The sequence below is a fragment of the Pogona vitticeps genome, chromosome 10, assembly GCF_051106095.1.
Source record: "Pogona vitticeps strain Pit_001003342236 chromosome 10, PviZW2.1, whole genome shotgun sequence".
NCBI classification, from domain to species: Eukaryota; Metazoa; Chordata; class Lepidosauria; order Squamata; family Agamidae; genus Pogona; species Pogona vitticeps.
Window position 1 is genome coordinate 2,397,460 of NC_135792.1, and position 16,836 is coordinate 2,414,295.

The 16,836-nt window shown below is 47.2% G+C and overlaps 1 protein-coding gene across 6 annotated transcripts in view; it reads left to right on the top strand.

Annotated features, from left to right (window-relative positions):
- The first annotated feature begins 1,210 nt into the window (after positions 1 to 1,210).
- Positions 1,211 to 16,836, top strand: part of PMFBP1 (polyamine modulated factor 1 binding protein 1) — a 57,867-nt gene continuing 42,241 nt past the window's right edge. For 4 of the 6 annotated variants that reach the window (XM_072980762.2, XM_078380436.1, XM_078380437.1 and 1 more), the window contains exons 1-3: positions 1,214 to 1,315; positions 2,737 to 2,861; positions 15,639 to 15,773. In XM_072980762.2, the coding sequence (XP_072836863.2) occupies positions 1,282 to 1,315; positions 2,737 to 2,861; positions 15,639 to 15,773 (294 nt within the window). In that variant the 5' untranslated portion in view covers positions 1,214 to 1,281. Of the gene's footprint in view, positions 1,316 to 2,736; positions 2,862 to 15,638; positions 15,774 to 16,836 lie in introns of all 6 variants that reach the window. The other 2 variants (XM_078380439.1, XM_078380438.1) reach the window with 2 other exon arrangements.

A 16,836-nucleotide genomic window follows, 5' to 3' on the forward strand; every position in this document is an offset into this window, starting at 1 on the left:
GAAAGGTCAAGCACGTGCTTCCAAGAGAAAACATGTTGCTGCTTCTTGGACGCTAAGAAACAGGTTGAGGTCTGACACCCATGAGCAAATCGGACTCTCTGGAACTGCAGCTCTTTTTATTTGTTTGTTTACTTATTTATTTATTTACTACAACCCAAGGGATGCCAGAAGCAATCACATCATTTAGTCTGTCTGCCTGTGCCAAGGGCAAGCGAGAGACAGCGCCACAATGCTTCCGAAGAACTGCAGCATCTCCAGGTGTGCAAGATCTACCGCTCCGTTAGCCTTACACTTTTCACATCCCTGAAGAGGTGGGTCATCAGTGTGGTTCACAAGTAATATCAAGGAAGAGGGAAGGGCTTGTTTTGAAGAAAATGGAAGTCCTGAGCAAGGGGATCCAAGCATGTTGTGCCCCATCCAGCCGAGTCCAACGTATGGCAATCCTAAAATGGCTTTTGAAATATGTGACATATCCCATGTTCAAGGAATGGTTTACCAGGATGATTCCCTTGTAAGTTTCTATGGCCAGCTGGGGATTTGAACCCAGGTCATCATTCCTACACTACATGACACTGTCCCTCAAGCAAATGAGAAGGGATTTATTTATTAGATTTCTATGCCGCCCATCGAGACGGGGTCTACTCTGGGTAGTTAACAAATTTAAAAACAAAAACATATAAGTCCAAGATGGCGAAGTATAAGTAATTAAGATATGGCAGTTAAGATAGGATGCATAAACCCCTGCCTAAAAAGCGTGTGTTTGTGTAAAGCGTGTCCGTCCGTCTGTCTAGGCATATGCGCCGCTCTTATAAGCGCATATACTGTATATTGTCCACAAACCCCAGCGGGGCCCGGTTAGCCAGCGAGGGGCGACACGGGCCGGCAGGGTCAGCGCAGCCCCTCGCGGAGAGGCCCGGTCGCTACCAGGCCGCCTGCAGCCGGGCCCGGCCGTCGCCATGACAACCCAAACCTGTGCGCCTCTCCACCGAGCACGCCGGCCGAGAACTCGCCTCTTACTGGCCGCGGGTGGGGGGGGGGGAGACCCAACGACCAATCCCTTGGTTCGACTTATCCTCCCGGAAGAACCAGCAGGCTCGAATACCTTCTTACAGGAGAAAAGAACAGTTGAGCGTCTCGCCGCCTTTAGAGCTGCCCGGATTGGGTGACAGATATGGAGGAGGTGGGTTTCGGCTGGAAAGTCTGCTTTGGTTGGGCTAGGGTCGCGTCCGTCACGCAGCGGGCGGAGCTCGCGCCTGGCGGCGGCTTCGTTTGAAGCGGAAGATGGAGGCGCGGGCGAGGGACGGAGCGCCTCACGGTGAGGGAGAAGCCGCCGCCGGGCGGACGGACGGACGGAAGGAAGGAGGAAGGCCAGCCGTGTGTGGGGAAAGGGCGCTTGCGAAGGCCCCGCGGCTGGCCTGGGGGAAGCTGGCGGCCGGCCGAGCCGCTAATTAGTCCCTAATTAATTAGTCTGGGGGGGAGGGACGGGACGGGACGCCACCTCATAGCCTGGGAGGGCTCCAGAGTGAGGGGGTCCCCCCCTTCTTGGCAGCCCCCCGTTTTCTGGACCGGCCCCGCCTGCCTGGTCACGAGCAGACCCTCTGGAGGACAATTTGATTTCAGCCCCTTAAAATTAGTTAGTTAGTTAGTTAGTTAGTTAGTTAGTTAGTTAGTTAATTAATTAATTAATTAATTAATTAATTAATTAATTAATGCATTATATAAATAAATAATGCATTATATAATATATATAAATTACCTATTATGATATTTAACATATATTTTGAGGAAACAATTATAAAGCTCTGTAATTTGTATATTCTACAATTGCATAGTTATATAATTATTTAATTAAAATAATCTGTAAAATTCGTTTTTATTTGGGACGTTCAGGTTTTTCAAACAACACAAAACCCGGTGAGAGAAAGAGTTGTGTCACATTTGTGCCTCGGCCACGAAGGCTTCATTGGGAGTGTTCAGAAACCCTCTCATCTGACCAGAGATTTTATGTCTTTATTTATTTATCTGAAATATTTATATGCCGCTTTTCTCCTAAAGGATCCAAGGCAGTGTACAATATTTTTAAAAAGTTAAATTTAATTAAAATTTAAAATTTGTAAACCACTTGGATATCTAGGTGGTTTACAAATATGTAGAATGAACAAAAGTAAATGACTTCACAGACGTTGTGATGGACCTTGCGAGGTGCGTATCAGAGTGCTGAAATGTGAGAACATTTGAAAGATTGAGGTATTGCTAAGAAAACACAATGAAAAGCAACAACGGTGCCTTAAACAGTGGCGCCAGGTATTAAAGTGAAAATTAAATAGAAGGCTTTAGTCTTATGTCTGACATTGGCTCTCAAGATTGCCAGGCAGCTCTCTTGCTGGCGGATGTCCCACGGACAGAAATTGCTGCTACTGCGATGCCTCTTTCTCTCTTCCCCCGTGGACAGAGGCACCTGCAGAATCCCTCTGTATCAGCCATAGTTCTGTGCTGAATTTAGGTTGCTGCCTCTCTTTTCTGAGACCCAATATGGCAGATCCATACAGTGTGGTCTGTGTAAAAAATAATTGTGTATATTGAACTTGACCAGAGCAACTAGGGTGCAGACTTTGGAGGAATTTACCAACTTCATAAACATCACATCAAAAGGAATGTGAGATTCAAAAAAAAAATTCAAATGTGAAACTGGCAGATTTTCTCATCTCTGCTTCTCCTGTTGTTATTCTCCTGCAGAAGTTGATGGAGAGCCTCTGGCTTCTCTTGGCAGGAGGCAGCTGTTGGACGAGTTTCACGCTCTTTACCAGGAGCGCCTGCACTGCTTGGAGGTCCTGGAGGAGAATCAGGAGGAAGTCCTCCAGGTATCACACTCTCGTTTCCTTTGCCTTTTGCTAATGCCACCCGCCCCAGCATGTCTGTTTCCAAATGTTCAGTTACATATGATCCATTTTTCCCTGTAGTATTAGTTCAGGTATCGGCCACAGGTAATACTTGAGCCAAACCCAGCATCCTGCAGGTGGTCATTTAGCCCTCTCCGGCCATGAAAATATAAATCAAAAGTGTGAAGTGATTATTAGTTGTGCCTAGAAGATGTCTTGGATCCTTCTCCACAAATGCTCGTTCTTTTTACAAGTGATCTTTTAGCAACACTGGTTGTTGAACAGAGTTCTTATTTTCTGGTATTGTTTTCTCTATGGGTTTTTGCTGTATGGTGGGTTTAGACTTTTCAGATAATATTCAGTGCCTTCTATAGGCAGCCTGGTGCTTGTTCCAACCGGAAACCCTGCCAGTGAATTCCTTAGCATCTCATCCTTTGCCTCCTTCCTCAGAGCCTGGAAATGAGCATAAAGCAAGTGCTGGAACGTGGTAGCGCTGCGGGTTAAACCGCAGAAGCCTTTGTGCTGCAAGGTCAAAGACCAGCAGTCATAAGATCAAATCCACGTGATGAAGTGAGCTCCTGTCGCTTGTCCCAGCTCCTGCCAACCTTGCGGTTCGAAATCGTGTAAAAATGCAAGTAGATAAATAGGTACCACCTTGGTGGGAAGGTCACGGCCTTCGTGTCTAGTCACGCTGGCCACGTGACCACGGAAACTGTCTTCGGACAAACCCTGGCTCTATGGCTTGGAAACGGGGATGAGCACCGCGCCCTAGAGTCGGACACGACTGGACTAAATGTCAAGGGAACCTTTTAAGTGCTGGAATGAGTAAGTGTCCAGCTAGAGTTGTGTTTTTTTTTTCAAAAGTGAACTGTATTTTTAAAAATGGGATATAAAAAAAACAGAACAAAGCAAGTTTTAAGCCTGCAGCTGGGCAACAGCTTTGTTAGAAGTTGCTATAATGTGACAATATAGTGGGAAGCTAAACACTAAGACTGTGTTTAAAAACTGTCTTAGTTTCTAGTTACAAAGTCTGCATGTGGCCACAGTTTTGTGGTGTTTTTTAAAGATTACAGCCCTAAGAAATAAAATGGAGCCATATTGGTTTTTGAAAATAACTAGTCACAATTAAAATGTTTGTAACTGGTTTGTTTTCCTACAAGAAAGGTGTAATTATGTTACATTATGATTGTAAAAATAAAGTCTGCTAATGAGAGGTTACTTTCCTTTTTTAGTGTAATGAATCTTTTAGTTATTTTTATACTCGCATGGTTTTGGCCTGAGTAAGGTGAAACTCTGTATTTCTGACCTTTGTGCAAAAATATCCAAAGTACTTGTTATTTCCTGGGTGGATTTTTTGGGTTGAAGGGTGGGAGGATTGTGTTCTTTGGGAACACAATTCAGACTCTGCAGGGAAGCTAAAAACCTATCAGGACCTTCATCTTTACTTCCTAGGAAATGTCTCAGTTAGAAAGGCCCAAACCTCTCCCTACACAGAGTGAGGTTGCAACTGGTGCAGAAGATTGCATGGGGATGTCTGACAGAATTTGTGCCTAGAACTTGGGCGCTTTCTTGAACATGGTTGTTGGAAATCAAGTGTTCTCCCACTTGAGGCTCTGAAACACCTTCATGCTATTGAACCATCTTAAAAAGGGATCCAGTGCAACAGTAGACTGGGTGATCGTCCACGGTAGGAGTTCTGTTGCGGTTGGGACCAAAATGGCTACTGAATAGCTGAGGACGCAGTATCCATGAGCCCAGCACACCTATATTTCTGGTTGGGCACTTTTGAAATTTGCATGTGCTTTTGACTCTCTGTTTGTACTGAAAGTTCTCCTTCCATCTTCCTCATAGTCAAAAGAGTGAGAAACAGGCAGCGTGGAGATGGTCTCCTTCCCTCAGGGGTACGATCTGTAGTGTTAGCTCTGACTTTATTAAGGTGCAAAATATTGAAAGATTTCCCCTGCACCTTTCTGATTGCCATCAGCCTGTCTTGGGTTCTACAAATAGAGTCTGTGAAATAAAAGATCTTGGTGGTGGGGAGACAGTTGGCCCTCCCCTGCTGGTATTTTTAGCTGGATGAGAGAATTAAAGTGCTGGTGCATGCTTGTCCGGGGTCCCTACTGACCCTTCATTCAAGCAGAGTAAATGCAATCTCCACTCCTGCTCCAAACTCTCTGAAGAGCCAGAGCACTGGAGGGCTTCAAATGAACTGCAGCAGAGAATCTGTTCATTAGATGTTCCACTTCTATCTTTGGAAGCTGAAAGCCTAGAACAAAACGGCCAGTGTTTCATCCTTTGCCAGATGGATGAGTGACGGTGGGAGGGGGAGAATCACCTGGGAAATGGGAAAGGGGGGGCAGAATGAAAATGGATCTACCCCCAGCAAGAGCCCAAGCACTGTCATTTTTAGCTTAGGGTGATTTCCTGGACATGCAGACTTTTGTGCCCCCCCCCCAATGCTATCCATGTGCCTTGAATAGTCTGCTTGCTGGAGGATTGTTTGGTAGTGAAATTTGCAGCGGTGCAATTAAAAAAAAAGAAGCTGCACTTGGCTTGTCTGCTCCTTGGCCAGGACTCCCTCTTTCCAGTAAGATGTCTGCTATACAGAGGTGTATAACCCTAATGGCTTGTTGTATGCCATTAAAAGGTATTGTACACTCATAAAAGAATGACATTTTGATCAATGCTGTTATAAGAATTACTGTCTTGACACAGAAAAGCTTTCCTGCTGCAAGTTTAAAAATATGCCTTTAAAAGCTTTTTATTGAATAGCTTTGCATCCCTGAGAAATTTGCTGTTTTGGTGTGAGGTTGCTCTGAAGTGCTCCTTGGTGTAGCCTGGGTGCAAACTTCTGTTTATTATTGGAAAGAAGGTGGGTAGGCAGGTGTGCTTCATTGCTCTTTGAGAAGCAAGGCGGAAAAACTCCGTGAGCATGTGCCCTAACAAATCAAATCACTCTTATTTTGTTTCTTCTTTGTTTTCCCCTTTCCCCAGAAACTCTGAATCATTACAAGCAGTTTTATTTGTTTGGCATAGATTCTTTCCGCCTAAATCTCTTGAAAGCCAGAGGCTGAGCTGTAGAAGGTTCAGAGCCCTTGATTGTTGAGGTGCACCTGAGATGACTGGGGCCAAAACTGAGCCCCTAATTCCACCACAACACCCAGTGTGCCCGATTGTAGCAGGCCTGTGTCTCTTTGTTTGTGGGTAGAAGCTTTACTTCCTGGTCCAACTCACGCTTTCTCAACGAGCTGTCTTGGTGGCCTCTTAAATGAATTTGTCAAATTTCCCTGCAACAGTATGTGCCAGTGGTATCCTGGCAGCCCTGCTAATGCTCATTACTGAAGTCATGTTACATAGCTCCAAGGGCCAAGATCTTTTGGTACTTTGCAGCAGAAGACCCTGTAAGTTCCCCTCTCCCTCCCTGGCAGTGAAAATCAAATTATAAGCATCAAGTCAAGACGCTTTTTGCCTCATGACACACCCCAAATCAGATGTTTGAGGCAGCTGCTTCAGAGCCTAATGGTCCAAGGTGGTAGTAGTTTCCTTAGAAAGGGTTCTTCGAAGATCAGCTCACTGAAGCAGGCCCCTGTCTCAAGAGGCTTGTAGAGTGCAACGCATGCAGGAACCCTGGGAGGGCAAGGCAGGGCTGGGATGCTTAGTTACATTGATGGTGCCTTCCTTACATTGAGAGTTTTGGTGCCATGCATTTCAGTGTCAGCACAAAGCTTGAAGGGATCAAGAAAAGAAAATGTCTTAACGTGGTGTCAAAACTATGACACTTGGGGGCCGTCAGGCTTCCCTGTGGGGAGCAGTCCAAAAGCAGAGGGCTATATCTGAAAATACCTGCTTTCTTGCCCCTGCTCTCTGAGCCTTTCTCAGAGGAGGGACTTGGTGGGAGACCTTGGAGGATCCTCTCCAGAGATTATCCCCCAGACTCATAAAAAGGGAGGCGTTTCACAAAAGCGAATTGCTTGGACACTGTGTTGGTGGAGTCTGGTCTCTGAAGAAAGGATGCTGCCAGGTTCTAGGGAGACGGGGACCAGGGTGGGAAGGGGAAAGAGCAGCTGTGAACACGGAAAAGGCATGATGCGAGGCATTTGAAAGGGTGAAGCCAGGCCACCCCCTAGGCCCACCCCTCTGTTCTACGGTGTTCCAAGGGAAGGGAGAAACCCTTCCCCTCAAACACCCATCCCCCCCCCCGTCCCCGCAGGCAGCTTTGCGTAGTCACTGCTGTCACACAGCCATCCTTTGCGAGTATTTCTTGCTCCCGAGATCAAAGGCATTCTCACCAGCCGGCTGGTGGACAAGAGGGTTTGTTGAAGGCTCCTTCTAAGAAGCTTAATTTCTTGCAGGAATTGTTGCAAGTAAATTGGATACCAGAAATGCCTTTACTGAGGCGGCTTACCCCTGTGAGTCCAGCCTCATCACTAGAGGGAAGGCAGGCGGGGAAACTCAAGTTTACATTTTCAATCAGTTCCAGGACCTCTCTTAGGAGATGGACAAATGGCTGCTTGCTCCTTGTTTTTACTTCACGCCTGTTGAAGAAAGAGTCTGCTCCTCTGCTTGGGAAAATAGGTGGGATACTTCTGTCTTGGTTTTGGTGTCTCGTATGGCATTGCCACGATGCAGAAGATGTGTAAACATCTGCTTTGTTTTAAGTGTTAATAGCAATACAGAATTTTCTTAAAGGCATTGTGGAAATTCCCCCTTCCCTTCTACTGTGGGGATATCTGGGTATTCCTGTCTGGGGCGACTGTGCCCTCATTTTAATCCCAAGCACACGGCACTTCTGCTAACTTACATTCTTGACTAGGAAGAATTTGCCTTCGCTCTGTAGGTACGTAATGCTTGGGAGGGAGGTGGCTGCGTTCGTCTTTTGCAGCAAAAGCAGCACGCTGAGGACTGAAGAAGTTTTATTTGGTATAAGCTTTTGTGGGCCGTAGCATCTGAGGAGGTGGGTTCCTGTTCCAGATAAAACACATGAATCTTTAAGGTGCCACAAGACCCCCTTGTTAACTGTATAGGTACATTTGCTGAGGAATGTCAGTAACAAAGGCTCAGGTGTGTTGTGAACATGACCCAGCTTGCTGAACACTGCAAAAGCTGTTTCATGCTTAAAGAACAAATTCCACGTTGAATTCACCCACCCTGTTCATCTCAGCTCCTTGGTAGAATGTGGAAGGCCCAGTAAGTTTTGTGGAACCTGTTTCCCGGGGAGACCTCATGACTGTCCCGTTCCCCCTTCTCCTGTTTTTTCCAAACCATTTTAAGGATTATTGTGTCAATGTACCCGAGGTGTAAAAACATAAAAAGAGCTGCCTTGAAGCTGGGTCAGGTCTGCCTTGCACGAGAACCTCTTGAGAGCTCGAATAAATAAGTTGCTTACAGCCCCAACTTGTATTCCCTGCCTTCTAACAAAGTTGCCAACTCTTTATAATCAAAATGAATCAAAGTGTGGTGGTAAAATTCTAACAAGATACATGGACTTGTGATGTGTGGGGATATTCAGTGTCTTCTGGGTGGGGCTGCGGCCCTCCTGAGATGTTGGGAGGGGGTCGAGTGGTAGAGTGCTGGCTAGCCTAGCTTTGGGGGTTCCATTGACCTCAGCAGCCCCAAACCCTTTTCATCACCATTGATCCTGCAGTCCCTCTGTAACAGAGCGAGCCTGGCTCCAGGTCTTCTTTCTCTAATAACCTGGAAGCGGAATGACTGCAACTTGTCGTGCCCAGGGCTGTCTGAGAGTTTGCCTGAGCTTGCCCTCTGCCCCCAACTTGGTGGAAGAGATGAGAGATGGCTTTGAGAGTTTGGATATTTCAGGCCAATTTGATCTGATTAAGTGCCTCTGTTAGATTCAGAGAATCTGGACTCTGCCGTGGCATAAAGTTAATTGCCTGGCCCTTGCGACTTGTGTGTCGTATCCTCTGTGCGTGCACAGATGAGCACACGTATCCCTGCTTTCTGGCTTCAGAAAGGGAAGGCTGTGGTGATCGGTCCTGAACTTGCACAGTAGGTCACAACCCCAAAGGTGGTGCCTTCAGTGACGGGGCTGTCAAGAAGAAGAGCCCTGTGCTCTGGCTGCAGAGAATGAAAGAAGAAACGCCTCCTGGCACTCTTGGTGAGGCCTGACATGGCCCATCACCCATCTAAGGAGCATGCTGGCGCTCTCTTCCAAAAGTGGTTTCCAAACTTCTAGGTGGCTGGAAGGCATGTGAGAGAAAGAGGCTCCTTGGAAAGCTGTCTCTTCCAAGGCAGTAAAGTTGCCACTCTTCAGTGATGTGCCTCTGGCATCAGTCACGGCCTCTGCCGGCCCTTGGCCCTGCTTTGGTGGCCACACACCCCCTCCAATGGCACATGTATTCCCTCCTGTCTCTTGGCCTTTCCTCTCACCTCACCTCATCTTCTGCTGTTTTAGGATAAATCTGTCACTTCAGTAGTTGGGGTGTTCAAGAAAAGCCTGTGGCAGTCATCCTCTCTCCAAAAAATGTAGTTTGTTTATTTTAATTTCACCAACATCTTGGGCAGATTTTAGAATGTGGTCCTGAGTGACAACTTTTTGATCCCCATATTTTTTTCTATTTAAAACGTTCTATAGGACTCAGTCCTGTCTTTCTCTCTATGACTTAACATTTTTTGAAACCACCAGACGGAGGGAGAGAGAAAGCATTAATAAAAATTTCAGATTGTGAAAAATGCTAGTTCTAAGTGTTCCTCCTCCCCTCAAAACATTTTTCTTTAAGTTCAATCTGTGTGTCAGTTTAGGTTGAGAAGGAACACTGGCCTTGCTATCTAACCACTAGACCTGATTGCTTCTCAGCCCCTGTAGCTCATGGCTTAAGCATCTTTGTGTATGCCTTTCTGTTAAAAGGCATACACAACCTAGCATGCAAATGCAAGTAGATAAATAGGGACCACTTTGGTGGGAAGGTAACAGCGTTCCGTGTCTAAGTCGCACTGGCCATGTGACCACGGAAGATTGTCTTTGGACAAACGCTGGCTCTATGGCTTGGAAACGGGGATGAGCACCGCCCCCTAGAGTCGAACATGACTGGACAAAAATTGTCAAGGGGAACCTTTATCTTTACCTTCTGTTAAAAGTAGTAGGAGGGGAGGCTTCTGACCGTAAGAGAAGCTCTGAAGCTCGATCAGGCCAGTGGTCGGTCTGCTCCAGGCCAGGATGGTGTCCCACTGTGGCCAGCCAGATGCCCTCATGGCAAGACCCCCCCCCCAAGCAAAAGGGTCTGAGCTGAGTAGCAGCCTCCTGTTCGTATTCCCGCAGCAGGGGTTGGTATTCAGAGCATACTTCCTCTTACACTGAAGGTGCTACATAGCCAGCTCATGGGACTGTTTCTGCTAGCAGAGAACTTGACATAGCTGTTGACACAGACAGCTTGAAGTCTGGAGTCAGTCTCAGCGCTCATAACCCTCGCATGACACGTGTCCTTTGATCAGAAGCCTCATTGCCCTCATGTCTGGTTTTGTTTGCCTTCGTTTGCATGGATAATTAACTGGGTATGCAACAGGCACCCACCCACTCACTCAGCAAAACTGCTGTGTTGTGCTGTGTTAATTAAAAATCTGCTGTTTCCTTGGGTCTGCTGGGTTTTGAGCCTAGATGGAGAAATTCAGTGTCTCAGTGATTTTTCTCGCACAAGGACTGAGTAACACTGAAATAACAGCTGGCCCTTCCTAACAAGAGGAGTGGGTGCACAAATAAGGTGCCACCAGCAATAGACCCCCCCCCCAGTAGTCTTTCCCCCATGAAATGGGAAATGGCATTGTTTTCTCATCATGCAAAATCTTTAAAATACAACATGGAGGTAAGGTGGTAAAATTGGGGGCTGGCTGGGAAAGCTGAATCTGCAGCACAAGCTGTGTGTAAATTTCCCACAAGCCAAGCCTAGTAACTCTTGCCATTCATGCACGTGATCATCCCAGTGTCCTGCCAAACGTTTGCGTGCCTCCCTGGTGTGGTTGCCTAAAGTTCGCAAGTAATGCAAAGTGTAGCCCTAACACTAAAGTCAATGGTTTTACTTTAGGAATGCATCTCGTCTTAAGAAAAATAACCCTTTGAAAGTAACATGCTAGTGTTAGGATCACTGCTTTAAAAATGTTATTGTCTAGATCAGTGGTTCCCAACCTTGGTTCCTCATATGGTCTTGGACTACAACTCCCAGAAATCCTGGCCAGCACAGCTGGCGGTGAAGGCTTCTGGAAGTTGCAGTCCAAGAACTGCTGGGAACCCCAGGTTGGGAACCACTGGTTTAGATGCAACAATTGGTTCATCTTCCTGTTTAATGGGCAGGTAATTATTTTAATGCATTACATGGTTTCCAGAGCCCCTTAGAGGCCTTGACATTGCCAGTTCTTCTGGGCAGGAGGAGGCAGATAGCGATGCCTTTTGTCATTGGCTCACAGCGGTCTCCCAAGGGACCAGATGTGGTCAGATGGGAGATTCTGTAAGGCAAAGTGGGCCTTTTCAAGAAATCTCATCATACTTCACGGTGGGCTCTGTTGGCTTGAGGTGATGAGAGTGGTACTTGCACAACATCTGGAGAGCCACATGTGGCTAGCCCTGTTGCAGAGGCCGCTCCAGCCCCTGCCCCCTTTCTCCAGAACGGCCCGTTTGCAGGCTGATGCCACACAGGCAGGCCTACTGCATGTGAGGGCAATCTGCTCCCAAGTTGTCAGGGTGTTGCTTTCTGCCTCTGTTTCCTTCCCGGCTTTGCTTACGTGACCTTCTGCACCGATTCTTAGCTGTACCTTGACATCCCTCAGGCACGCCTTTGTATCTGCTGTCTAAAAATATCCAGCTGGTAGGATTCATGATCCAAGATAGCTAATTGAAACCATTCTTCTCCACATTTTGGCAGATGATGCCTGCATCTTAAGCATTAATATCTATAAACTGAATAGTTAATGAATCTGGACTCTAATAATGAATTGGAAATGCTAAAATTATCAGGATGTGGAAAGGAGATTTCAGTCACTTTTGCTTATTAAAAGCCAAGCTTTGCTACTTAATGAACTAATCACCGGATTCGACCCCAAAGGAGTAGCTCAGATGATGGGGAGCCACTTCCTCCGTGCCAAGCACTCCCCTCCCTGAGACATTTTCTGAGTGCTCAGCCGGCCTAAGGGTGCCCTGCTGAAGCACAGGCTGGCTGCTGCCACCTCCACCCCCTTTTTTGCCTCAATGCAAAATGCAGCAGAGGCAGGATGCCCTGTTGGGCTGGGGCTGGTCTTTCTGCCATCTTGCCGTGTGGGGCTGGCCTCCCAAACCCCGACCAGAGAATTGGACCTTTATTGGGCTTTGGCAAACCTTTTCACAGACCAAAAGGTCAGTGTTGCATAGTTCTGCCACGTGTGGTGCCCAGTGGCCCAAGATCACCCTGGTCAAGCCTTCTTCCTCCCTCTTGGACTGAGGCTTGGGTGCCCCTTGGGAAGTCTGGCACTTCCTACCGTATGTAATTCCTCCATCCGTCAATTTCCTAATGTCTCTTCCCCCTTCTTTTCATCTCTCCACTACCTTTGGCTATGTTTGACTAGCTTGGAAACCTGGAGAATACCCAAGCAAATGTGAACTGGACAGGCTTGGGGTGTACTTGAACGCTCTCTCCCTCCCCTGTGCATTTTGAGTCTTTTCCATAGCGCTAGAGCAGCCAGAGCTGGACATTGACCTATAATTGTCTAGAAGAGTTATGGTTTATAGAACTGCACCCTGCTTCCCCACGTGGAGGTGGGCTCTTTCCTGTCCCGGCACATTCCTGTTTTCCAGCAGCATACCCTGGGTCCTGGTGGAGGGATTTGCAGTTAAGCAAGGAACTGGTTTCTGAGGCACCTGTTCAGCAAGAGTCATGCAACTTTATTGTCTAAAAGCTAACAGCCTGGAATGTGGAAGGTGCAGCTTCGGTGCATGCGGGAAGCAAGGAGGTGGTTCTGCCCCTTTCTGCTTATTAAGGCAGCTGTTAAGACACAAGAATATAAGAGCCCTGTCTGGAAAAGAAAGTGTCACCTAATCTGGCCGTGAAGAACTGGCCGGAGTTCCCTTCCTGCTCTTCTGTGACCTTGACTGTGAGCGTCGGAAAAGGAGAAGGGCTGGATGACTTTGAAAGGCTTTAGGCCATTGATTCCCAACCTTGGGTCCCCAGATGTTCTTGGACTAAAACTCCCAGAAATCCCAGCCAGCAGAGCTAGCCGTGAAGGCTTCTGGGACTTTTAGGCTAAGAACATCTGGGGAGTCAAGGTTGGGAACCACTACCTTACACTGAAAGTCTGTGCAGTTTGTTCAGAGACAATTCATGACGACTTCTGTGGCACTTATCCAAGAAGTGCGTTTGTGGGTTTGCGTCTTTAATGTGGTTTTTTAAAATCGTCTAATTGGTTCTAAACCACCACCAGTTTTGGCTTAGGAGGACTGGTCTCAGACATGTTCCGTTGGGATCTGCGCTCTGCACATGCACTGAAGGAGGCTTCACCTTATAAGTAGGTTGTGCTGAGCTCATGGCTCCCAACCAGGCTGTATGGAGGCTCCCACCTGATCGAGCGGTTGTTACTAATTACATGAGGTCTGCTCTTCTGGATTGCTGGTTCCTAGAGGTCTGATCCTGTAGCCCACCCAGCCTGGCATCCTGCTTCCCAGTTTGCCCTGAAAGGAAGGCTCACAAATGAAGCAAGAGGGCCAAGAATTCATTATAAGCTCCCAGCATCAGGTATGCAGATGCACGGGAGGAGGACTCGTGTACACGTCATGGCTGATTTCTGCTAACCCTTGCCTCCTCCTTGAGCTGTGTCTGCATTATAATATAGGGTATTTGAGGAAATTAAGATCCCTCAGATGTACAAAAGACGTGTTCCTGTTAAAGCTGGAAGCAGGTAGATTGTGGTTTTTTTTATTTTTAACTTGGACAAAAAGTGTCTATTTCTGATATTAGGGAAAGAAAGGTCTCCTTGAGGATCAGAGGCTGCTAATCTTGGTCTCTTTGGAGACCCATGTTCTCTCTCTCTCTCTCTCTCTCTCATTCTCTTGTCCCCATTGTTTGGTATTTGCTGTATTTGGGTGTTCCCCCTGAAGAGCAGGAGTGGTGAGGAGGGGACGGGACAGGCTCCTAATTTTTTCTCAGTTAAGTGGAGAAACACGGTTGTCCCGAAATGTTGCAAACAGTTCAACGTTCACATCCCAAGCAGGCAGAACAGTTTGCTCTCCCTTGTGTTGTGTTTTAATGTTGCCTCTACTTGTTTGTTCTCCTCCCGTCTTCCGCTGAGCTCAGGGTGGGGTATATCAGGAGGGGGGGGCTACCCCACTTAATCCTCCTAACAGTCCCACTTTATTACACTCCTAACAGGTGTGGCTCAGGCAGTGACTGGCCCAAGCTATCCCACTGAACTGGTCTCTCCAGTTGGAGTCTAACATGTTGGCTCCTACACCCACCCACCCCGGTCCCCTGCCCTAGGCAGCTTGCTGTTCTGTAGCTGACAGCCAGTCCTCTATGGAGCACCGCTGCACCCAGGGGTTCGTATGTGTATGTGCTGTGGAAATCACTAATTATACACAACAGATACTGATAATTAACAAAGATTTAATTATATTAAATTATGATTGATATTTGACAAGAAAAAAACTTAGGAAAACAGCTATAACCTTTTAGTTATTTTTAAAGCTTACAAAGTTAGGGGTGGTTTGGCACAGAAGTAAGATGGAGTCTGGGGATTTGCACAGGCTGCTAGCCTGTGCGGTGTAAGAAGCAAGACATGGACAGATCTTTGCCCTCTCGGTGAGTTAGAACCTGTTGTTAGTGTTGCTGTTGAGTCGCTAAGTCGTGTCCGACTCTTCGTGACCCCATGGACCAGAGCACGCCAGGCCCTCCTGTCTTCCATGGCCTCCCAGAGTTGGGTCAAATTCATGTTGGTCACTTCGATGATGCTGTCCAACCACCTCGTCCTCTGTCGTCTCCTTCTCCTCTTGCCCTCACACTTTCCCAACATCAGGGTCTTTTCCAGGGAGTCTCCTCTTCTCATGAGATGGCCAAAGTTTTGGAGCCTCAGGTTCAGGATCTGTCCTTCCAGTGAGCACTCAGGGTTGATTTCCTTCAAAATGGATAGGTTTGTTCTCCTTGCAGTCCAGGGGACTCTCAAGAGCCTCCTCCAGCACCACAATTCAAAAGCATCAATTCTTTGGTGGTCAGCTTCCTTTATGGTCCAGCTCTCACTTCCATGAGTTAGAACCTAGAGCTAACCAATAAGAGCTGGGTAGTGGGAGAGACTCTCGAGGGTCATAAGGAGTCACTTCTTCCCATAAGTAAAGATGGAACCCGCTGCCTCAGGAAGTACGGGGATGGCTTTAAAAGGAGGCAAGGCAAATTATTTTATTTTACTATTTATTTATTTAACATATTTTTGCGCCCCCCCCCTTGCGCCCTGTGGATGCTGGAGGGCATGCTGTTCTGCTTCCTCCTGCTCTTCGGCTTACCTGTTGCAGGAGGGGCACAATTGGCCACAGAGGGGAAGAAGTGCATGACTTGGGGGGGGCGCGTTTGGCCTGATCCAGCAGGAGGGGCTTCTCTTAGGCTTTTCTGCATCTTGTTTGCTTGCGGGCTTCTGTTTCAGCTGAACTGCTTTGTCATGAGGTGCCTTCTCAGCCAGAGCTGGCTGCCTTCTTGGTTCCCTTGTCATGAAGGTGGGGCAGGGGACTGGAGGTGGCTGCCATGGATGGCCCTTCTGAAGCCCTTTTCTGTTTCCTTTCTCTGGTTTCTCCTTCTGCAGGCAAAAGTGAAGCTCTTGCAGGGTTATGTCCTAGATCTGACTGACCAGAATGACATCTTGATCCAGGCGGTGGAGGAACTGGAAAGCCGAACAATTGAGCCGGTGAAAATGGCGGCTGTGGAGTCTGATTATCAGGTGGGGCACAGTCTTGGAAATGCAAGGGTTCCTCGCTTGATGGAATGAATCACTTGGCCACCCTGTTTTGCCCAGGACACTTTGACATTAACCCAAGCACCACTGTATTAACCATAGCACACAAAGTGTCCCATTTTAAATCATACTGGGTCTGTTCCCACCCATTCCCGCCCTCTCTTCGGATACCATTCTTTTCTGGCTCCAGCGTTGCAAATCTTTCCACCCCCTGCCTCTGCTATCTCTGCCTCATTCTCTTTCCCTCTCTTTTGGTTGCTGGACCTTCAATGGAAATAATGCATGGGGTCTCAAATCATCCTCCTTATTGGGAGATAGAAGATGCCCTGGACAACACAGGGCATTTAGTTCAGTTGCATTTGAAAGAGGTTCATGCAGAAGCCTGCAAATGACATATTGCTTAATCTAAGAACAGTTTTCCTTCATTGAATCTTTGGGATTTGATTCACAAATCTCAACAAACATTAAAGCATGGTGGATCCAGTAGACTGCATATATATTTGCATCTTCAAAGTGATTTTGATAAGGCCCTCATCAAAGGCTTCTGAGTAAACTTAGCAGTCATGAGATAGGAGCATAAGGTCACTCACGAACCAAGATTCAACTAAAAAGCCGAAAACAGGATGGGAAAACCCAACAATTTCACATTAGAGGGAAGCAAGAAGTGGGATTTCCTAGACGGAAGGAGATTTATGTCACTGACTCTCCAAGATCTGATGTCAGGACTGAGCAGTGACATCGCTCAATTGGCAGGTGGCATCAAATTATTTAAAGCGACATAAGCCTTTATAGGCCACCAAAAAATAAAAAAGGCCCCTGTTCTCCCTCCAAATTGAGTGAAGGGCCAGTAAAGGGGCTAATGCAGTACAATGTACTGAAGGGCAAAGTCACACGCTTTGGGACAAAGTCATCTCTGCTGCAAGAGGCTTAGAAGGCAAACACTCTCTCGGGGAGGATCCCGAGACTGTGCTACAGAATTCAGTGAAAGTGTCTGCCTGCAGCAGCTGGGAAAAGGCCAGTTCTGTGTTGGAAATGGTTAGGGAAATTC